Genomic DNA, 24719 nt, shown 5'->3' with positions numbered 1-24719 from the left:
AAAATAATTCGATTTGTGAACATTTCTGACCCTCTACCAGAGCTGTGATTCAGCAAAACATGGACTGAAATCAGGAATCAAATTGTCCCGGTCACACTCACCTGATAAACTTGACTGCCAGTCCGAGGTCAGCTATACAGCAGGTCCCGTTTCTTTTCACCAGTATGTTCTTACTCTTCAGATCCCTGTGAGCGATGGCAGGTTTGCCCTGGGTGCCAAAGATCTCGGTGTGGAGGTGACAAAGGCCCGACACAGAGGAGTAAGCCAGTCGCAGCATGGCTTTATTGTCTAGAGTGGTTGATTTGAGGTAGTCGTACAGAGAGCCATTTTCATGGTAGTCGGTGATCAGGTAGAGTTGGGTCCAGGAGCCGGTTCCTTTAATATCAGCAGCAATAAAACCTGAGGAAGGAGTGGGAGGAGAATAAAGAGTGTAACTGACGAGGAATTACGCTCAAGCTTTAGCTCTAATATTGAAGGTGGACATTATATACACCTAATTCTGCCCTTCACCTGCGTGCTTTGAAACTTAGCTGTGAAGATGAATCAGATAGGCTCGATCACGTATGTAGAACAGCCTGCGTAGTGTGCTGAAAGGTACTATATTTAGGTTTGTATTTAGGAAGCTGTACTGTAGCACTGATTCGCCTCATTTAACATGTTTATCTTGTTGGCAGTTGCCTGATTGGGTGGATCTGATGACATCAAGATAAAAGATCCTGGTGCTCAGTTTAAAACTAAACGCAGTATCGACTGTAGAAAGCAGCAGCAGCAGCAGCAGCATTATGCACGGCAGCATCTATCCCGTCTTCTAGTTTACTGGCAAGTGATCTTTTGCCCCACTACTTAATTACTATGCATCTTGTGGCGTTTAATTATGCAAGCTTTGGTTTTCAGTCTGTTGTTGTCTACTTTATAATTTGTTGTGGTGTGCGCTCTCTTGGCTATAATTGATCTGTTTTGGCACTGACTGCAGTGTGGTGCAGCATAGTTACGAATGGACGCGGTCCAACTCCAATTATTGCGTGTTTTTTATTTATTTTTTGCTACAAAAGACATGAAATCAGTTTATTATTAAAATCAATCACCTATCAATAAACCAATTCACCCATATGAATATCTATCCACAATTAGTTTATCTACTGTATCTGCTGGACGATAATTTTGGATCATCTTTTGAAGAACTTAATTGTGATGGAGCACAAAGTGTAAGACAATTAGAGAGACAGACAATTAAACTGACAGAGAGGAGCTGCAACCAACAATTATGTTCATTATCAATTTAGCTGTCCATCATTTTCTCAATATATAAAGTTGTTTGGTCCCTAAAATATCTAAAACTGTTGAGAAAAGCCAAAAGGTGATATCCTCAAATGTCTTATTTTTTTCTCCATTACCCAGAGAGAACCAGTTTACAGTCATGGAGGAGGAAAGAAACCACAACATTTTCACATCCGAGAAGCAGAAATCAATGAATTTGGACATTTTTTCTCCAAAAGAAGGATTCAAAACAATTAAGTAATAATCAGAGTAGTTGGCAATGAATCAGTTGATCAAATAATACCTTAGAAACGGAGACTAGAAAGGTGGACGAGTGGAACGAGTGGAGGAAGGATCGGAGGAAGTAACACGTGAGAGATGAGCAGAAACACGAACCAGAGACAGAAACTAGTCTTACCAAGTATGTTCTCATGTCTCATCAGGACAGTCTGGTAAATCTCAGTCTCTCTGGACCAGCTGGCCTCATCAGTGGTGAAGAAAACTTTAACGGCCACCTTCTCTCCCCTCCATCTGCCCATCCACACCTCTCCATACCTCCCCTTCCCTATCTGCTTCACCATCTGGATCTGCTTGGCTATCGTTCTCTGCACCTGAAGGCAAAAAGACAGAACAGGGTTATGTTAAGTTTGATGTTAGATTAGCCCTTAAATAGTGTGTTTTGAGGTTTAGTGACCCTCTGATGGATATAAAAGCTTCCCAGCAGAATTAGGAATAGTCTTTTCATAGTTTGGGTTTTGGAACAAGCAAAAAAACAAACACTCATCTTATTGTAGGTGTCAAATCACGAGACAAACTCTAAGTCAGTAGGATGCCATGGGCCCGATGTGTCTTTATATGGGATCCATTGTGCGTCTGTCTGAGCCAACAACTCTTTGGCTGCAATGTGCTTCACTCACCAATAGAGGGAGCCCTGAGCCTGAGCCAGAGCTCTGTGACTGCTCTATTAGATCCTTCAGAGATTCTCCAGGGTGGCTGTAGGTCTCATCCTGCTCCAGACCGATACTGTACCGAGGACGAGACTCCTGACGCTTATACCTGTGAAACACAATTAGTCAGGATACCCTCCGAAGACAGAAGAAAAGACCTGTGAATGCTGATGCCAGATTTGTGTGTTTTACCTGAAGTAGCAGAAGATAATGATGGCAACCAGTATGATGCTGCACACAGTGACTGAGATCAACAAGGCCATGTGGTGGATCTTTCCATCTACGTAGACTGGAGAGGGTCGATGAAGGGGCGAGAGAACAAAAGTAAGAAGGAGCAGAAGAGACATGAAACAGATGTCAGACGAAGAAGAAAAAAAAAATCAACCACATTTGTCTTTTTCCCTGCTTCCACTCCTTTTGTCAATGATCCATGATAATATAAACTTAACCAGAAACAAAAAAAAGAGTAATAAAAACCCTAATAGAGAATTTCTTTTTTTTTTTTTTTCTTGGGAGGAAATAAGAGAAATCCTGCCAAGAAATCAGTCATCCTCACAAGTCACTTGAAAGAACCGGTGTACAGTAAATCAACTACAAATCATATTTCACTCATCAATTTTTCATTTTGTTCTGGCACACACTCTTTTCCCCCAAGGCCCCAGTCAACAGCGAGAGGAAGCCCTCAGCCTAGTCGATGAATTCTCTTCCTGATCCCCCATGATAGGGTTTCAGATTGATGACTCTGCCCTCGGTGTGTGCTGTGGCTTGTGATTTCCCTGGGAATCTAGACTTACTGTCTCTCATGCACGCAAAGAGACTCTCCCGCTCGCACATGGAGTATAGTGTTGTACTCAGTGGAGACGCTGCTATCCTCCTGACACCTGGCAGCTTTGGCGACAGTTTGACAATACGCTCCCACCGTCTCCCCCTCGCTTTAGCCGCCTTTAACTCTCTGACAATGTCATGATGCCTCTATCGCTGAGTCCTGTGTGCTGTAACACCATCAGTCACAGTTTCTTGGCCCTGTCTCTATCACTGTCACTGTCACCTGCCAGCTGGAGAACAAGTGGCCTCTTCAAAATCTTTCTTGTGTTTCGTGGGCAGGAAAAAAGCCGTGGAGTGATGAGAGCGGATAGATAAACTTACGAGGAGGTTTGAGCGGTGGCAGTGTGGGATGCAGGTTTTTGTTACAGTAATCCTGGTCCGTACAGCACTCTAGCGATCTCCTCTGACGCGAGCTCCCCGTGTCCTGCAAGACAGAGAAATGATTGTTTTTTACTCTGTTTTTTCTTTTTTATACTTTTTGTTTTCAGTTGTAGATTAAGCTCATGATAAAACAATTCACTGATTGGTGGATTTGTAGAGATATTCAACATTTTCAACAACTGATTTATATGTTGAGTCTTTAAACTACATTCAGATTATCAAATGTGAGGTTGGTTGGGCAAAACAATGCAATGCTCTGCTTGGGAACCTTGGGTCCTCACACTCATGTGGATGCCGCTTGACACGCACCATCCACCTAAATACCGCTGCAGGCCCAATCGTACCCGCTCATGGCAACGGCACTCCCTGATGGCATTGGTCTGAGGAACAGGAAAAAGAGCTCAAGACGCCGACCTGGCCTCCAAATTCCCCAGATCCCTATTTTTTAATCAAACAAGTCTGATCAACGGCGGCCCAACCCGATCTGCAATGGTGTTTGGGTAGGCTGTGCTTGTCAAGTGGCATCCACATTAATGCCAAACAAATGGACCCAACAGAACATTGATTTGTAACAAGATGATCAATGTAATTCACTCCACCTATCAGTGGTTTTAATGTTGTGGCAATGAAAACAATCATTAGTTGAATCGCTCAATTTTGTAATGATGTGAGATAGAACGGGCGAGAGGGTTACATCAGCGGGACTATAATGTTGCAGTCATCTACTCACCCTACACTGAAACTCTGATCCGACCAGCCCCAGGCATCCTGCAGTCTGGACCGGTACCCCTCCCTCCTCCTCCACCATGGTAAAACAGTAGCCATCCGTTCTGGAAAGCAGGGTTCAGCAGTAAGTCAAATAACCACAGAAACAAAACACTGTGTGTGGATGCATAATCACAGATGCACACGTTGGGACAGTTGAGATGGTGGGCAGCAGTGTAATACTGTGTATTAGGCAGTATATGTGTGAATGTGTGTTAAATTAAGCACATGCGCACGTGTTACATCTGTTGTTTTGTATTTTATTCCTCCACTCCTCACAATACCTGCACGTATTATTGGTCGAATCCTCGGGGCAGTGGTGGTAACAGTGACACCACAGTAACCGTTGGGAGGATGACGCAGGAGCTGTGCTGCCACTCGTCTCCTTCCCACTGTCCGCTGCCTCCTTGTTGGACGCTCTCAGCAGCATACTGTCCAATATATTGCCTATAAAACAGGCAAAAATGTAGGAGAAATTTAGCTGGGAACAGAGGCGGGGGAAAAACATCACATTCATGAATCATTGATGACACAGTTTTACAGAGGAAAGAGCAGCAACACTGTTAAGGTCAGGGATTGCATTATTAATGCGATCAAATGTATGAACTTGTGCTGCTAGAGGCTTTTTTGAGAATATCTGCAAAATATTTAAAAAAATATATATCTGCAAGTGTTCTGCAGTAACATAGCCAGATTTAGGGTGTTCATTATCTGTGAAGCTTACCGACTGGAAAGAAGTTATAATAGGATTAAGAAATGTTCTGTTATATGTGGGAAAGAGCAGGATTCAGTATACATGCATTTAATATTCAGTGAAACATGCATCAGCATATAATGAAAAGCCTGTCAGCGTGGCAGACATCGCAGGGTGCCTTGATGCCTTTATAACTGACACACACTTTGCAATAAGGTGCTATTACACTGTCTCACTCTGCTCTGACGCACTGCTTATTTGCAACCACTGCTGTAACTCTGCAAACACTCACTGCCTCTGCTGTTTATGAAGCATTTCATGAGCAAGCTTGTACTGCTTTAAAGTTCACCCAAAGATGAAAATTCAGTCATTATCTCCTCAGCCCCCATGCTGATGGAAAGTCAGGTGATGTTTCATACTCCGCAAAACATTTCTGGAGCGTCGCAGCGTTCTCCTAAACAACTGAAGTAGATGGGGACTTGACTTCACTGAAAGCCTTGAGATAAATTAATTTGAAAAGAAAATATAAAATATTATAAATAAAGTTTTTAGCTTAGCAGCTACAGTGAAGATTTCTGCATTAAAAAGGAGTGTAAATAACATCTTTTTAAATCTATTTGGGATCTCGGGGCTTCTTGAGAGTTGGACTAAGACGGATGAGCTAAAAACAAGTCCCCATCTACTTGAGTTGTTTAGCAGAATGCTGCAACACTGTTTTGCTACGAAGCTCCAGAAATGTTTTATGGACTACAAAATTTCACCCGCCTTTCCATCGGCATGAGGGTGAGCAGGGAATGAAATTCATTTTTTATTTTTGGGTGAACTTATCCTTTAACGTGTTTTTGGGAGTTAGTGTTTTGGCTTTGCTCTGCTCTGACTGAGGTATGCAAGGCCACTGATCTGCTCTCTCCCGGATCTACCTCCCTTTTTTAAATTTCAAATAATTGAATAACTAAAGCTGTAACTTGTGTGATTTCACTACTGTGACTCTGAACCCTGCATCCACCTGTAGGTTCGTACATTCCCCTGCAGGATAACTTTAATATCTTCACTCCCAAATCTCTGCTGCGCAGGTGTCTGCTCGCAGAGTGATGAGGTCAGAGCCAAATCAGCAAACATAAACTCTGTGCATGTGTATCCACATCATAAATCTATTTCACATGAACTGGACGGCTGAGCTGAAACATAATCCCTCTTACTATAGTGAAGCTAAGTAATGAATCCACTAAAAAAGATAAATAAATGGACCTAAACACATAGAAAACCTGACTCTGTGAAGTGTGTTCACTAACAGAAAATGTGTTTTTACTATCAGAACTGATACAGCTCCTAAGAACTAGAACAAAGCTGTTGTATTCTCTGCTTATCCTATTTCAAAAGGGCACCTGTTTGTCACTTGAGGGAGAAAGAAAAAGATCACGGAAGTGTCTTTCCTTCACGGCTTTTAAGATTTTCCTTCATTCCAGCATGATCATTGAGACCAGATGCTTAACAGCTGCGAGCAGAGATAGGTCCTTCCTCTCTGAAACAAACTACAAGCAGATACAGAATCTGCTCTCCTACTCTTTTTTTTTCTCTAACCTTTCATTTTTCGAGTTCTGTAAAGCAGATGCTTCTCACAAAGATTGAGAATATAATCAACACGCAGTCAGAATGTACGAACCAATTTGTACTTTTACTTCTGCAAATGTTAACTGTCCTCATAAAGAAAGTGACATATACCCTCGTTAGGAAATTTAAAAGCACTCAAACTCAATCTGGTTTCCATCTATTTAAATAACTACTGTATATTTCCAAGATGAGAAAAAAAAAAATGTTAGTCTCTCAATCTTGCAGAATTGGACGTCTGATTTGTGGTCAAAATTACAATAAAGCCAACACTGGCTGTGCGCTGGGAAACTCCGACGACTGGGCACTTATCATGGGTTTTACTTTTTCATGTTGGTGAATGAAAAGCTGAATTGTTCTCACTTGCAGTAATAGAATTATATTTTTCAGCACAAAGTCTTCATGAATTATGTGTGAAGTATAAGTGCAAAGATGTGACAGAAGTCATGAGTCTACATTAAAATGCTGATTCAAACACACAACGAGAGGGCTGTCCATAGATAAACGCATTTCATGGCTAATGCCACCCTGTACTCGTGTGGCAGCGCTCATATTTTCTGCTGATTTCGGGCGAGTTTTAGTCTTTAAACACACAATATTTTTCTGACATTGTTCATTTAACCTTGTAGATTAAATGCTGCTCATTTTTATCTGTTTTGGGTGTTTTCTCACTTTTAGACTGGTTGACTAAACTTCTGCTTAAGCGTGAGGGAAATCAGTCATTAGGAACGTCCCTACTTTTCACAATCTTAGCTCATGTAGTAAATCACAGCGATAGTTTTTGGTTCGACAGCTTAATGTCTGCATTCGTCTGCTCTATAATAATTCCATAATGAAACAAAGCTCAGAAGCAGGGAATTTATAGAGGCCTTTTTATCAGCTGAAATACTTTGACTTCCAGCTTTGAAGTCAACTTTTATCTTTCTGAAGTAGTGTTAAACCCTGAGCAGGTCCGCCCGGACGCACTGAAGTGAAATTGCTTCAAGATCTATTAATTTGTTGGAGTATTATGATGAAGGGGCTGCGCTGTAACAAATGAAAGCACGTTTTAAAATATGTTTAAAGGTGCAAAATGTAAGAATTTCAGATGAAATCGTTCAAAATTGTGCTAAATTTATTAAGAGAATGTGAAGAAATAACTGTTATATCATTATGACGTCTACGTATCATGTTGCAAAGCATGTTTAGCATGCTATCCAGATAGCCCTGGCCCATTGCGGTCTAAAGCTCCTGTGCTAGCAGCGTGAACACCGTCTGAACCACTAGCTGCATGGCTAACTGAGCTAACTAGCTACGGCAGCTGCAGTCGGCAGCGGTTACCCCCTTTTTTTTTTGATTATGAATTCAACAGGTAGCCAATTGATACATAATGCACCTTTAAAGTCGAAAAAACACGTATAACAGCATTTCAAATCAGTATTATCATCAGAGCCACTTTCACAAAGACAACTGGGTCACTTTCCTTTCTCCTCAGAGAACAACTAGCAGCGGTTCATTCTTTCATTTAGTCTATAGGCTGCCAGCCTGCCTGTACTGCCAGACAGTCCTTCATTTTCAGGGGAGATTTTGTGCCCGGTGGCAGACAAACTGCATTGTGAAAGCGAGGTTTAAAGGGACCTTATTTAAATGCAGATGGCAGAATTTTTGATAAATGCAACAAAAAACATGGCTGTAAATCATAAAAACTTTCATATATCTATATCCACACATGCATACGAAAAATACAACCATTAATTGAACAGCCTCACTGATGAACAACAAATTGGATTAGATGGGAACTTGGAAATGTGTTGTATATTTGCAGGGCGGTTATACTCTGTCAGTCAAACGTCAGATAATGGGTGGTGTCTTTTCTTTCATCTGAGCTCGGCTGTCGTTCACGAGACATCAAAGAAACTTCCTCTGGGGATCAACGCTTAAAGCTCCCTAATGGACTCAAACACACACACACACACACACACACACACACACACACAGACAAAATGTACATGTGCTTCAAAAAAAAAAATTCTTTCCTGATTTATTTCACTCCTATTGTTTGACGCTGATGAACCCATATTAACAAAAGTGACAAAGATTAAGGGCCACATAATGCTGTTAGAAAGATAAAATACTGCAGCTTGTCAGTTCTATTCTGATGTCATGCTTTGGTTTTTCTCTTTTGTGTTACAATCAAGATGAGGTGGCTGTGCTCGTTCATCTCATTCACGTCGACTGTGGTGAATGCGAGCACGCACCGCAATTAAAAAAGCCCTCCGATGTGAGCTGACACTGGTTTTCTAACCTGCAGCTGTCTCTTTTTGGTTGCCTTTCTTTCAGTCCCTCCTCATCTTAGTCCCTCCTCATCTTAACAGAAACATAAAAAAACAAGAATTCACTGGCGTAGCTTCATAATATGCTGTTTACTTTTCTCCTGAATGAAAGATAACTTTGGGAAATTTGTTAAAGTACGCGTCGACCACTTGTCATCGAGCAGTCCCCATTCTAAATGTCTCTCTTGTACACTGTGTTGACAATGCTGCGAGAGAGGGACGGTGGGGTTTAAAGGGGTCACATTAACAATTGACCGATTTGAGAGAAAGGGAGCGAGGAAGAGTAGGAGGGGGAGAAGAAAGGGGGATTAACAAACGAGAAGTGACAGAGCTGCGGGGAACTGGTGGGCAGTTTAGCAGCACACAGAGGGGACAGAGCAGAGGCCACTGGCCTTTTCCACCCTTTCTCTCACTCTGTCCCCCTCCCTACCATCACTTACTCCATCCTGCTCAATCATGCTCACACACTTTGTGTCTCACTCGATGCCAACCTCTCTCTCCCCCTTTCTTCTTTGTCCTATATCTATTTCTTTGTCCTCTCTCTTGCATCTACCCTTTTTTTTTCCTACGCCGGTTGAAACCTCCTCTCGGTCTTTTTCTCCCTCGACTTTATTCCCAATCTCCCACACAGCCTTTTCCTCTTCTTACACCCCACCCTTTTTTCTCCTCTCATCTTCCACTTTCTTTGCCCTGTCCTCCCTATGTGAGTCCACTGAATAGTCATGTGAGGTGCTGCTGTGCTGTTGACAAAACACAAAGCCTTTCACATCCATCCTGCACCTGGGATCCCTGGCTATGCTCTGTGTGTGTGTGTGTGTGTGTGTGTGTGTGTGTGTGTGTGCGCATGCATGAGAAAAAAACAGTGGGAGTGAGATAAAAAGAAAAGCCACAACCGAGCAGAATGTTGTATAATTCATTAATGCTTCCTGCACAAAACCTAATTGGAATCCGAGGTGTCCGGCACAGAAAGGCAGCAAATGCTACAGTAATCTATGGAGCACAATGTGTGTCATCAAAGTTTTCTTTGCTGTCAGCTCGTCTTTAGTGGGCTGCATTTTATAGGCTTTCTGTGCAGTTGTGTTTGAAATGCTCCCTTGGTAGCAGTGGCTTTACAGTACAAATAATGACCATTATTTATTTTCTCATCTTTCCAGTATGTTGAATAACTTTAAGAAATGTAAAGGTAGGAGCACTTCCTGGTGCTTTCTGGATAGGGATACATGTTTAAACACCAAGAATCTCTCTTATAGGCTATTAAAATGTCTTTATTGTCACAGCACGGTCATAAAAACAAACTCTGACGCTTCTCTGCATCAGGACATTTGACTCCGTCATGAAGGTTTGAGTCCCTTGTGGTTTTTCTGTTGAAATTGCTTTGTTGACTTATAAATATTCTTTTGACACTTCATAATATATCATCAGTTGAATGGCATTATCCTCAAACTGTAACACTGCCTGCCTTACAGCTATCTGCTGTCTCCTGATTCTTTGGAAATGTCTGGCATGTGAGCGAGTCATTTATCTTCTCTTTGTACCTATCGAGCTACCTCATCTTTTCAGGTTTTGCTCTCGATTCACTCCTTTTTTTGTTATCTTTGTCCTCTGACCGTTAAATACTTTGGATACAGAGCCCGCTGAATTTTCATTGGCCCAGAGGTGATTTTTCTATGAGACTGTCCTAAACACTTTGGTTATTTTAGAAAGCAAGAAGGATCTGACCCTGCATGTTCCTCCAGGCTTATCTTTAAGAAAGAAAAAAAAAGGTTCCCTCCCTGGAGACGAAAACGTATTTAGTCTTGAGGTGTAAAATGGCACATGGCCGGGGAGAAAAGTGTGATAAACTGCTTCATAAGGCAGCTTTTCATAATGTAATATATTCTTGGTTTGGGGGTGAGCGCTGGTAATACAGGTGAGGGAATATGAGAGTAAACATGAAGTAAAGGAAAATATTGCTCCTGGCTGTGAGGTGCAAACCCTGTAAAAACCTGCGCTGACCAATGGGGGCTCCGGTCCAAACCTTACTAAGTACCACTAATGTCAAAACATGCTGCAAGTCAAATTATCTGCGCTCTGAAACGGGCTGGATTTCCAGGCACTTCACCGACACCATAATTGTTTCAAGCTCTTTCACCAAAATGGCCTTTCAGACACTAGTATAGGCTGTCAGGTCTCCCCTATAGGCTGTTTTTCAGGCTTGATGGCAGGATATAGGGGCCACTGTAAACACACAATTAACAACCGTGGCCCCACAAAACCCCAAAAGTAAAAAAAAAAAAAAAAAAGGGGGCCTCTTTTCAACAGATGCTGCTTTGTACAAACTGTATCGCACAAAGAAAGACAGATAGTTAGATGGACTGAGGGGACGGAGGTGAGGGAGATGGATATGGTGCATGAGATGGAGAGATGAAGACAAGAGATGTGGAGGAAGATAGACAGACAAACAGATGGAAAGAGAGAGAACATATTCATTAGTTATCCTGGCCGTGTCAAACAAGGCCTACCAGAAAAGCCCTTTCACCGAGCCCATGTAAACACTCCCCGCCTCCCCCCTTCCACTTAAGACACACTCATTTGACAACACTGCTCCCTTCCTGCCCCCTTCTTCCCTCTAAGTAGCAGTCCATCTTGCTGGTGTTTGACAGTGCCGTCGGTACAGCGAAAGAAACATGGAAGGTGAAAGGTTTGCTCCCTCTCTCTCTCTCTCAACGTCCATGTACATTCAGTGCATGGTGTTATCTCCATGTTCTTCTTCTTTTTCTTATCTCCATGTTCTTCTTCCTGTCAGTGTTATGATGAGCCTCGGCATCCCACATGTGCAGGAATGTCTTAATGAACCCCACTTTGTGATCCAGAGGCTCAGTGCTGGGAGGCTGAGGTCATCTCTCTCGCCCGTTTTTGGCGAAACCCACTTTGAAATTCAAATGTTTTGCCTTCGAGTCCTGTGACAAATGTCTGACTCTCTGCCTCTATGTCTGCTTTATTACTCTACTAATATTAGAGATCAGACGGACTCTCGCCTCGAGTCTCACTTGAAGTCGGATTAGGAGGTTGTGCTTGTTGACACTGATATCAAAGCAAGAAAATGGTTTGGTCTCGAGCTCGTAGACGCACAATCTTAAAGTTCCTGTTGTATACTAGGCACCCTGAGGACAAAAAGAAGTTGTTCATTGCTCCTTCACCTTATTTTCTTCGTACAACTTATAAAAGAAGCACGCTCTTCCGTTTTCCCTCTCCTCCTCTTCTTGCACCACCACTTTCTTCTCCTGATTGAATAAATCCTGAGTTGATTCAATCATCTAGCCATCAGTTAACCTTCCCTTTCCCGGATGACCGCGTGCCCGGTGGGAAAAACAATGTGGGAAACACTTTCATTATTCCATATCCACTACAACGTGCAATCGACATTTCCTTCATAATGATACGTTGAAGCAGAAAACTTCCCTATTGCCGGTTTAATTAAAGAATTCGGTCATTTCGATGAATCAATGAGTCCTGTGAGAAAAATAGGAAAAACGCTTCGTACCAATCCAACAACCGGGATCGAGACCGACCACCAAGTAGTAATGTCGTGTCTTAGACAGAAGACAGATTTTAAGATGCTCTCTTAAACAAAAGCAGCACAATAAAACTAGTGAGGGTATGGAGGATGGGTGTGGGGGGGTGGGGGAAGCTGCCGAAGCTGCATTGAGCCGTTCTGTCCTCTAACACAACAACATCATCAACAGCTCTTCAAACATTCCTTCATTATGTCACCCTGATGAATGATGCAGTAATGAGCCAGTGCCAGTCTCTGGTTATACAGCTGTCATCTGCCAGCTTTATGCTGCGACCAGCGGGATGTGTATGTGTGTGTGTGTGTGTGTGTGTGTGTCCCCTTTTCATGGGGATGAGTGACAGGTACACAAGGATCCCGGAACTCTGAGTTCATTCCAGAAGGCCCTCAGCGTTCTCTTTGGAATACAAGGAAATGATGAAACGGTCCTTTAAGGAGGTGCGAGAGAGCAAGGCAAAGAAAAGGAGAGAGAAAGGATACCAGCTGGTCTCTTTATCAAAAAGCTCCTTTGCTCCTTCTCATGGCCATCTGTGGGCTCCTACTCACAACAAAACCGCTCGCATCAATTCAGACGCTGGGCATCCGGCTGGATGAGTGGGCTGCGGCTGTGTACTGTAAGCAATCCCGATGCCGCTTGGTTCAAATCTGGCTCGTAAACATTGTCCTGATTTGACCACCTAAAAATTGATTTGCCAATGATAAATGACACATCATGAGATCATCTTGAGTATATTTGTATCCAAGCATATACGGAACCTTGAAGACATAACTTTATCCAAACTTTCAAGACTTTGTACACATCCTGTCTCATTAAGAAAAATACAAAAGCCTCACACACCAGAGCTGGACCGCAGAACATCACAATGGCAACAACAGATTATTCTCTACAGTTTACTGGTTTGTTCAAATACGGTGACATACTGTGGTGGAAGATTTTAACCACGTCACCTCCTCCTATTAATCATTTAAACTGAATTCAAAGATCACTACAGTGAGGCCTTTTGTTCAAATGTAACCATAAGATATAGCTGGTTGATGCAAATATTTACTTCAGACGACTACCAAACGTTAAAGTTAAACAGAGTTGATGGATTTCAGAATATATTCAAAGAAGATGGAAAATCTCCTCCCACGTCTCTTTTCAAACAATTCCCGTGGAAGACAAATGGAGCTGCAAGAAGCATTGTGATCTCCTGCAGATCCCTTAAAGCAGCTGCTCTTCTGCACCACCAGACAGATGTGCATGTCACAAAGGAATGCTTTACCGCGTGCAACAGCCTTAACAGCAGCACGTACAGTACAGTGCCCGGCTGTCACAACGTCAGTATGTTAATAGAGTCTTTGAAAACACACTATCGCTACACAAAATGCTACACTTGTGGTTAACACATAAATTCACTTTTTAAAAAAATGTGAAATATAGTCTGTAAAAATATTTGGAAGCAGAGAGGCATTGAGAAAAAGAAGAAGATAACTCCCCTAGAAACAGGTACATGCAAGAGGAAGCACTCTTGTTTAGTTTTGCAACAAAGCAGATATCAAACAAGTTTTAGTATTTCCCTTCTGGGTTCATTGCATTTAGTAGTACGGCAGAAAAACATAACCAAAACTGGTATAATAAAGCAACCCAATCGTCAGAATAATGTTAGCAAAGTATTTTTCTACTAAACCACAGATACGTTTCTTAAGGTTCAATTTCCTATTTCTCTCTTGTAGCATTGATGTGCTAATGCTTTGGTGACGTTTAGCCACATAAACCACTTGGTTAGGTTTAGGAAAACATCACGGTTTGGCTTAAAGTGCCTGTTTTGGTCACCACAAACACAGCTGGAGATGTTCAGAGGTTTCTTTAAACAACGGCTGGAAATTTTCCCACAGGCCTCTTTGAAATATATCCACTGGTGTCATGCTTGCACGTGTTGAAATGTTGTGGTCCTCGTCAAAAATATCAAGCAGCTACAAACAAATGCCAAGATGCAAACTCCAACCGTGGTCATCGGTTTGGCAGCCTGACGTGTAATGTGAACGTGATATGATACATGTTGGACACGTGTCAGTATGCTACTCAGCCTTTGACATGAACATACAGTATGGACGTATCTATGGTTTTGCAGAAATGTTAACTGCTGACATTTTATCATGGCGTCTGTGCTGGATAAAGCTTTGACAGTTTCCACACACAAACACACTCAACCTCTGCATATACAACAGTGACTGTGGCAATTACTGATATCAAACGAACTTTAACCACGTACTGCCATTGGTGGTTTTCTTGGAGAGTTGTGCTCCCACCGTCTGAAAGCCTGTTTTTTTTCATGTCCTGCCGGGACCTCCAAACAATTTGACCCTAACCACAAATAGGACCGTGCCTCCGCAGCCTTCAACGTGTGGTTTCTAATGCATATTCCCCGAAAACACTTGAAACTAATTGAGCGACTGAACACACAGCATACTCGGACGATGATGCACACCCATCACATAGAGTAATAAGTAGCATTAGGTTACAATACACACACCCTCACAGTCCATTCAAACTTGGCAGCTATTTTTACCGTATTGGATATGCTATTCCCGTGATATCATCATGTGACTCATTGTTCCATCATGGAGGTATGTAAAAATCATGCCTATAAACTGATAAACAATAGCCACGCACGCGCCAAGTTGATAGTTGGCCGTGGCGAATGTAGCAGGCCGAGTTTAGAATTCCACGCAGACACCCACAGTGAGTGTGTGTGTACACCAGAGCAATTAAAAACACACTCTCACAAGCTAAAGGTGGTTTTGAGAAACGGGCAATGACGGCATGGTGGAGATACTTTGCATTTTTGGGAGATGCAGTACTTCGCTGTGAGACACAGAGGGGTTGACTCATAGTCATGTGATGTCACCTTTTTTGTGTGGTCATGTGAAAGATATAAGACAAAGAAACTAGTGAAACCTGTGTGTTTCTCGTGAGTTTCGTAAGGTGATTATAAAACATACGTACAATATTGCACAAGATAACCATCCTTAAACTGGACTTTTGTTTTAAATTGAGGGCTCTGATTTAAACAAACTTTTCCTCCTTTCTCAAATAAACTGATACTTATCTTACGGTTCTTCCTGGCAGGCTGAAAAAAAAATTGTCCCACTTCAGACACGCATCAAGTGCATGGTTTCCTAAAATAAATACTCCAAAGTGACACAAACTTTAAATACACAGTACGCCAACGCGGAAAGCCGTTACGGACAAGGCGGCACTCCACGAATAGTGGGAGATGTGCAGAAGGCTCAATGTAAAGAGGAAAAGAGGAATAATTCTTATTCTCTAAAAAGTTACAGGACTCAATTTGGATTTAGAAATCAAATGGCTTGATTACAGCGAATGCCCAGTTTAAGACAAGAGTTTGATTAAGTTGTTTACATTACACATCATACGCAGTTACCCGGTCGAGCTAATCCAGGATGATGAAGGACAAGATGAAGACACAGGCCTATCAGAAATGTAAAAACTTGATGGTAACTGTTTTTGACCTTGGTAAACACAGACAGCTAGAGCACCTGGACCAGACCAAACTTGCTTTTGAACTTTTAGAGAAAATTTTCATTGGCATATTACCATCGCTAGTTACCATTACCAACACTTTTTCGCATCCTGTTCACTCCTGAACTGTGTAACTACTGTGTCATTTGCCGACTTTTGGCTTGAGATGCTTCTCAACCACCTCCACCTACGATTCTTAGAGGGGGTTCTATCGCCAAAAAACTATAAATTCAGAGTTTCATCACTATGGTCATTTTAACATCATATGCTCCATACAGCCTGAGGTTATATCCAACTACAATCTCACTATGACAGTAGCTAACTATGAGATGTGGTAGTCACTCTTTTTGTTCCACGCTGCATCTTTTCTTAAACACCACTGCCTACTTCCCAATGATTCCCTCCATCCACAGCCTCGTCCAGTGCTTCCGTTTAGAGTTATTTAAATCGAGAATGTGTGGTAAATGACGTCGATCCCAGGCTCTGCCAGGTGTTTCATGAGTATCGAGTCGAGTCTGTGTCAAGATTTATTCTGGAGGATCACAGGAGCGGAGCCACACTGCCAAACACAAGTGTGCGTCATTGTTGCTTTAAGCCTCTGCGAGACCATCTAGACTGGATTCATATCACGGAGGTGCAGTGTCACTCCGCATTTCTGACACACAACATGCAAATTGGCCCCACTGAAAACACACACACACACACACACACACACACACACACACACACACACACACACACACACACACACACACACATACACCTACACACACATACACCTACAAACACTTTAACACAAGAATTGTGTAACAAGGTACCAGAAACTATCATTTCTCTTTCAGCACACATCTCGGCTTTGGTAGGGGCAATCAAAACACTCTTTGTCACTTAGTAAAACATCACACACACACACACACTCTCACATACACACACACACAATCATTGCCATGCAGAACTAACAGCCACTGACAATGATTGCTCGGGCTGAAAGATAAATGGACAAAATCTGAATTTGAGACGTCCGGTGCCGAGAATGAGAACAAATCTGTGTGTAGGTGAGCGGCTCGCTGTGTGCCTGTGAGACCGGAGAGAGTGTTAGTGTGTGCGTAGAGCTGCATGTTGCGTGTGTTTGTGAGTAGAGGGAGAGCTGATGGTGTTAACATTACAGCTGCCATGTGTTTATTTCCCAGAATTGTGGTCTGTGGCGTCTCAGTCATCTCCACAGGCTTAAACAGTCACTTTGCATCCATTTACAGCCTGTATGTGTGCATGTGTGTGTAGTATGTGTGTATGCATGTACTCTATGTGTGTATGTGTGTGTGTTATGTGTGCTCTATGGGAGGATATTAATGTATTTCCCATTAATGTGTGGATAATGTGTGGAATGTGGACCTAAGTGTGTATTTACATAACATCCATGACAAGAACACACTGCATGAATCAGTGTATGAGCCCATGCTTTGTGTGTGAGTGTGTGAGTGTGTGTGTGTGCGTGTGTGTTTGTGTAAGTGTACATGTGTTTACAGTTGTATGCGTCCCACTGTCTCCTCCGTGTGATTAGCTTCCCATTAACTCAGTCACATATCACCCATCAGTGGCTCCAGGCCTCCTCTGTACTATCTCACTGGACAAACATGCTGTCAGCTAGGCCCGTTCACACACACACAAACACACACACACACACACATCATCCTACTCCCATCAGGACAGCCATTAGGTACCTATCACAGCGTATGATGATTGTCTGTATTGCAGAGCCATTTGGTGTCAAAGTGGCCACACTGACATCCACAAATGACCCTAGAATGTATTCATTTTTCACTGCCACGTTTAGAGTCGCTGATTCATTCACCTCTCTTTCTTCGCTTTACTTTCCTGTGATTAACAAATGCCCAAAATGATGGGAAAGGCCATACGTTTATTCATTTAAGGTCACAGAAAACCTTACAGCATCTTTTCATAAGCCTTTAAGAGCAATCTTGGCCTGAAAATAGTGGAGATCTCGGCCTTAGGATGATTTAAAGTGGCTCAGATTTCACATAAGGTCACAGCAAGATTCAGCATTTAAAGATTGATTGAAGAACACCTCTCCTCTTCTTCAACAATCCCATCTCTTCCGTCTATATTGAATATCTCCACCTGTCTCAACTCTCAACGCTGAGCCAAACGCCAAAAACAAAGCGAAGTTACTCTCTCCTCTCTGCTCGCTCCAATCACCCTTCCCCATCCAAAAACAAAAAAAAAAATGTTCCAGGGGCTGAGGGCGGGTGGAGGCGTGGATATAATGTGGAGGTGGGGGGGTGGGAGTGCATGGAAAACCCTAAGCCCTTGTAGACGCAGTGCACTGTGGCTGTGACAGCCAGCTTTACTCTGCTCTGGTCCGCTTCACCTGTTATCTGTCCATCACTGTATTGTGTTGCACTGTACTGTGTCCAGAGCTCTCAGCTCACACAATCAGAGGAGCAGGAGTGTACTTACAATCACCACAACAACTTAACTTGTAAAGAGCAAAATGTAAGTATGGCTACTGTTTTTAAACAGCCACTGTACAACTAGCGCAATAAAACTACGGTGTAGCTAGCAGCATATCTTCAGGGCAATTAAAGGAACAGTTACACCAAAAATAAAAATAAAAAGCAGCGCAATTTATCTGTCTAGAGTGTTTTGCAGTGAGTTGCAGAGTTTTGGAGTAGAGATATCTGACCTCTCTCGAATATAATGGAACCAAATGGCTATCGTTCAACAGCAATGTCTCTTTCCAGAAAATCATAACCCGGTGACTTACGATAATCCACAGATCTTATTGTGAGCAGTTCGATATAGGGACTATTTTCTTTCTTCTGAATTATCATTCAATTATGTAGGCTAGCTAACTAAGCTAACTTAGAAAGCCAAAAATAGTGGTTCGCCAAGGACTATGCCATGAATGCAGAGATGCATGATGTGGTTGTATTGTTTTTGGTGCTTTGAGCACCACAAGCAGAGTGTTACTAGTTCCATTACACTTGTGAGGGGGCAGACATCTTTACGGACGATATCTCCAGAAACTCGGCAACTCACACCAAAACAATCCAGATGGATGAATAGCACTACAGGTAAGAGGGAAAGTATGTAGCTTTCATTCTGCTGCAGTTTATCAAGTAAAGGTCAGCAATATTTTCTCCTTACTCGTTCTACTTTTCTACTGACTGAAAAAAAAACCTTGAGGGTTCAAACTCAGTCCACCGTACCCAAGACACATAATAAAAACTGAAGAATTGATCTTTTTTGGAATCTGTGTTGCTAAAATGTTTCATTTACATGTCAACTCTTCGTACTAAATCAATCCCCCCGAAATGACCTTAGCTACAAAATCGCAGCTTATCTTTGTATTAAAAAACTCTCCCTCTCTCTCTCTCACACACACACACACACACACACACACACACACACACACACACACACACACACAACTTCCCCTGCTCCAGCTGTGTCTTAAGAAGTCAGGGCCAGACCGGTAATCTGACTGGGATAGAAGTTACTGGATCTGTATCCATTACAGGAAGTAATACCCCTCAGTCCCAAACTCTCCTCACTTCCCCTCACCTTCCACCTTTCAGAGGTCATTTCAAGATCACTTTTTTTTCCCCTTTCAAACACACAATATAAGAGCTGTGTCGAGCATGGCATATCGGGGACTCGTATTTATGTCGTCTTTTGTCCCTGAACCCCCATATCCTCGACTCCTGCCGCCGCATTAGCCCACCTTGTTAACCCTCACCGGTTCAGACACTCCCACAGGGCACATCTTAGTTTGTGGCCCCCGGCTGTGTTGATTAAAAGGTCTTGCACAGAGAAAATAAAGAAAGGCTATATCTGAGATGCGAGTTTACCTCAGGACACCACCGATTTGTATTTAACACCCTGCAGCAACACCTTACCTCTGTGTTTTAGCTTTACAGCCAGCGGATCAGTAGTTCTAATGAGGTATCAGTTTCCAGCGAGGGAACTCAACACATCCTGTCAGGAAGCTCTGAGGCTGAGGAGCAGAAAGCGCTACCAGCAGCTTGGTACTGTGAGTCAGCTCTCACGCCTTCTGCTTTACTTTTTCTCAAGATGACTTTTTATTAAGAAATATTACAGCCAGCTTTTCACATGAATGACAGTTTTGTCAATGGTTTCCTGAGAGCTGAGTAACCGTGAAAGAGCTTACTGAATGCTCATGAGGTGAAGAGATTTTGGGTGACAAAAGTGCCGATAATAAGAGCCTGCTGTCTGCATTTGTCTGGTATCTGTGCGGCTTTTAAAAAACTAAGATCAGGCAGCACAGCTCTAAACACTGAGAGTCTACATTTGGTGTCTTTTACGCCAGTTTTATGTAAATCTGTCCTTGTGTGAAGAAAACATCAACTCAGAGGAACCTGAAATCAACAAGCAGGTGTTCAGTCACACACGCACACAGGAGAGGTTAAAGCACACCGATTTTTGCCAACAACATTAAGAAAACTAAAAACAGATGACTGTGAAACGAGAGTTCGAGAGTGGTACGACGCTTTCTCAGTACTTTCACAACACGAGGCGTAAAAATGTGTGAAGCGATTTATTTTGGCTCAAAGCTGGGTAGGTGTTTCATTCTGTTAAAAACAAACAAAAAAACCCCCTGAAATTCTGCAGAGAGCAACAGAGTCATTAGCGGGCAGTGACAAAAGCAAAGCAACTGGCAGAGCTTTGACTGTGAAAACTGATACAGTGGTGCTTATTTCCACCAAGGACAATGAAATGTAAGCTATCACGCTCACTCCTCGCTTCCCAGAACTCACATTGAAGGCTGCAGCCTGGCGTAGGTGGAAGGTCACAGAAGATCTGTCTGTGTGTATGTGTGTGTGTGTGATTTATAAAGTGTGCGCATTCACTATGCTCTCATTTCTCCTTGAAGAATAACGAACACGTCCTCCTTTTATGTTGTTTGCTGCAGAGACAATGCCCTAGACACGCTGGAGGGAAATCTGTGACCTTCACGTAGACACATAACCGAAGCTGTCTACTGCCTGTCTAAAACCTGAAATGATTCCAGTTCACCTGTGGCTATAGGACCAGGAAACACTAGATGACCACGTCTAGACTTCCATTGACCCTGCCAAACATCCATGCGCCGGTTCAGAGGGAGAACACAGCCGACAGAGAAAGTGAGGCACAGATAAAATCCTCTCGCTCTACCTGCTCCATCTTTTCTTCATACTGTTTTTTTAGAAAACAAATATTTCCCCCGTCGAGTCACAGCTGAATCTATCGCCAGGACAATCACTCATCTGTGTGTCAGCCAATGAATGAGCCTGTTGCTGGTCCAATCAATCATCTATGTGTCAGCCAATGAATGAGGATATCGCTAACAGGCCTTGGGCAAAAATAATTATTTGAATACAGTTTGAACTGTTTGGAAACTGTTTGAGAACACGCTGATTTCAGCTTTGACGGCCAAATGTCATTCAGGGTGAGAAATCAAATGATGCACCCAAGCTGGCTGTTTTTCAAATTAATGATTTAGGCTTTTTCGCGGAGGCCGTCATGGTCAGCTGACATAGAAACCAAAAGAAAATGACGTACTTTATACTCATCTTTTGAGTTTACAGTCTGGGAATTTTGGGGAAGCATAGCAACATTATTATGGTTTAAAAGTAATCAACCATTTTTATTTATTAACTTGAACAAGAGCTGATGAGTCTTAATAAATAAATATTTTCAGTGAGTATTCAGCTCAGATCTAACAGATATCAGAAGCAGAGAACTCGCAACACCTGACACCAAAAACCCAAACACTGTACTCATGGAGATTTCAACTACGTCCCGCTTGCAGCAGCTGAAGCAACAGACATTTTAAGAGAAATTTAAAGCATTAAGATAAGTGAGGGGAAATATATGATATGAACTGGATGTTGAGGGAAAAAAAAAGTGTGAACGACTTTCTGGAGTATAACACAAACTTGGGAGAGGTCCAACTTCATGTCAGATTTCACATATGTCTTCTTCTTTGGCAGCTGTTCTGCAGCTTCTTACACAGAGCACTCAGTGTTAGTCCAAAACACTCATGAGAAACTGTGTGAGTGTAGTTCAAATGCTTAAATGTCCATAGCATTCAAAAAAAGACTGTTATTCTTCCCAAGGCTGGGCTCTAAAAACACGAGAACAGACAGTAAATCAAAAGAAGAGGCGAACACAGCATGGACTCCAGAGGAAAGCCGACTCAACCGGTGACAATGACAGGAAAGATGGACGAGAAAGAGGGGATGACATGCAGCCAGAGGTCGCAGGACGACCTCAGCACATAGCACACTGAGTATGAGGTATGAGCCTTTGCTGGCTTAACTTCAGGACTCCCAGCTGAAAGAATCTCCAATGACTTTAAATAGATCAACAATAAAAACAGAGAAGAAAAACACGCACGGACACTATAACTCACAAACACCCTCTCAGCCTGGATTCTGTGTTCAATTTAACAGCATTTCCTTCAATAACCACATATTTGAATCTGTGATCGTGAAGCTGATCCAGGAAACTTCTGTCTGCGCCATTGTTAACCAGCAGAACAGAGACTCAAACGTTAATGACACACATCACAGCCCTAAACATAACAGACTATTAAATCTGACATGTTCTCTGTCCAACACCTCACCAATCACACTCCACATACCAAACATGGTCACAGACAAAGCGGCCGATGCGGCTAACGGTAACAATGTCGGTCTATGACAATATATCTCTCTGTCTGTCTGAAGGAAACAGCGAACACACAGTGACTGAAGATGTGGAACTGGACGTCAGAGAACTACAAGGAGCTGAACTCGCCAAGTGATCACATAATCAATAACTTTCGTACGGTCAGTAGAAGATCTTCAAGAGGTTGTTGTTGAGTTATCAAACTGGTATGATATAAAAATCTGAGAATAATTATCTATTTGGCCTGTTTTGAAATAACAAAAAAAAAACAGAGAGCTGCACCCACCAAAGTCCTATAATCTGAAAATCTGAAAATAAAATGATAACACCGTCTCTGCTGGGACGTTTCTGAGCTGCTGGCCTTGATTCAATCCTCCACACACTGCTGTGATTAACATTAAACGTGAATGATTCCCCCTGATGTAAAAACAAACCACATGCATATCTCCTGTTTAGGGATCATGTCTGCATCAGTTGCAACACAGATTTTCTAAAAACTGACTGTCATCACGAGTCGCTTACAGACTACAGACGCTGCACAGCACAGATTTAACCTGAACTTCTGAAACACTGTGGTAGAGTAGAGAGAACAAAAACACCATAACTGTTTGCAGAAAGGAGAAAAACACTTCACCCAAGAAAAAGTTTAAAACAGTTGCATCAGAGCAGCTTCACAGCAATGGTTTAGTAAAAAAAAAAAAACAGCACAGAGAAAAGTTTGCAGTAACTCACCGTGTGCTTGTGCGTGAAGAGAGAACAGTCCAAGCAACAGCAGAGGACTCCGGCTCCAGAGACAGAGACAGAGAGACACACAGCGCTTCAGCCTTCCTCCCTGCACTGGCATGGTAGAGTCTGCCGCTCCGCTCCTCTCTGCTCCCCTCTTCAGTACACTCCACACGACAGGGTCCGCCACTCACACACCGCCTTCTCCCTCTGAGTGTGTGTGTGTGTGTGTGTGTGTGTGTGCAGCAGAGTGAGAGAGAGAGAGAGAGAGAGAGAGAGAGAGAGAGAGAGACGAGGGGAGGGGTAGTACCGGGCATGCAAGCGTCCTGTGTGTGTGTGTGTGTGTGTGTGTGTGTGTGTGTGTCCACCGCAACGTGAGAAAGTCCACACCACACAAAACACACCAGCAGCGGCAGCAGCAGTTGCAGTTGATTGTCCTCCAACCAGGTCTGACAGTAGCAGCCCAGCTGAGAGAGAGAGAGAGAGAGAGAGAGAGAGAGAGAGAGAGAGAGAGAGGGAGAGAGAGAGAGAGAGAGAGAGAGAGAGAGGGAGAGAGAGAGAGAGGGGGGCAAAAAAGGGGGAGTTTACTTCACTTGCCTAGTAGGGAGGGCTGACCCGCTCGCACACACACTGGGAGGGAGGACACGGGTGGAAAGAAAACGGGGGCAGGGAGCAGACAGGAGCAAGATGGGGTTTAGTAAAAAAAGTAGGAGGAGGGTGAGCAGGATATTGAAAACAAGCAGCGGGATCTGAGGGATTCAGCTTACAGATAACCGTTTCCACTTCTCGTTTTCTGCAGGGATTCTCTGAACAAGGTGGAAGTGGAATTAATGTTTGATTGAAGCTGCGACCTCGATTTCAAATAATGTGTGGAAAACAAATAAAAGCAGAATGTGACACTTTGCAAATTCTCACTTGAAAACAGCATGAAGACAGAATATTTCATGTTTTAACTTGTCAGCTTAACTGATTTGTGAACATGTTTATTCTGAATTTGATGCCAGCAGCACGTCTCAAACAAACTGGGACGGGGACAACACCTGTTTGGAACCTTCCACAGGTAGGTGATAGGATCATGATTGGGTATGAAGCGAGGATGGGGTGAGGTTCAACACCGTCAAACAGGTTGTACAAATGATATTACTACCTGGGCTCGGAAAATACTTTGTATACCCGTTTGCTGGTAAACACAGTTCATTTGCCAATAATTACCTCCACCAGTGAGTTCATGTTTTCACCCATGTCCTGTTTGTTGGTTGGTTTGTAGGCAGGATTGCTCAAAAATTATTGAACGGATAGTCACAAAACTTGAATGGGGGATGGGTCCCAGCCCTGAATGGATCCCATTAACTTTAGGTGAGTATCCAGATAAAGGGACAGATCCCAGAATTTTTCTCACTTTGATAAACATCAGTCATCTTTATTTTCATTATGA

General features: G+C 42.7%; 1 protein-coding gene across 2 annotated transcripts in view; it reads right to left on the bottom strand.

Annotated features, from left to right (window-relative positions):
• The window catches only part of bmpr1ba (bone morphogenetic protein receptor, type IBa), a 78483-nt gene that overhangs the window by 3375 nt on the left and 50389 nt on the right, over window positions 1-24719 (bottom strand). The window contains exons 2-9 of one of the 2 annotated variants that reach the window (XM_073467055.1): window positions 23294-23751; window positions 4460-4622; window positions 4141-4240; window positions 3351-3453; window positions 2397-2493; window positions 2175-2313; window positions 1676-1868; window positions 102-399 (exon numbers count right to left, since the gene is read on the bottom strand). In XM_073467055.1, coding sequence (XP_073323156.1) covers window positions 102-399; window positions 1676-1868; window positions 2175-2313; window positions 2397-2493; window positions 3351-3453; window positions 4141-4240; window positions 4460-4622; window positions 23294-23405 — 1205 coding nt within the window. In that variant the 5' untranslated portion in view covers window positions 23406-23751. The remainder of the gene's footprint in view (window positions 1-101; window positions 400-1675; window positions 1869-2174; window positions 2314-2396; window positions 2494-3350; window positions 3454-4140; window positions 4241-4459; window positions 4623-23293; window positions 23752-24719) is intronic. The other variant, XM_073467056.1, reaches the window with a different exon arrangement.

This window comes from Pagrus major, chromosome 5, assembly GCF_040436345.1.
Source record: "Pagrus major chromosome 5, Pma_NU_1.0".
Taxonomy (NCBI): domain Eukaryota; kingdom Metazoa; phylum Chordata; class Actinopteri; order Spariformes; family Sparidae; genus Pagrus; species Pagrus major.
Note: the sequence above shows the minus strand (reverse complement) of the source record. Positions and strands in the feature narration are given on the sequence as shown.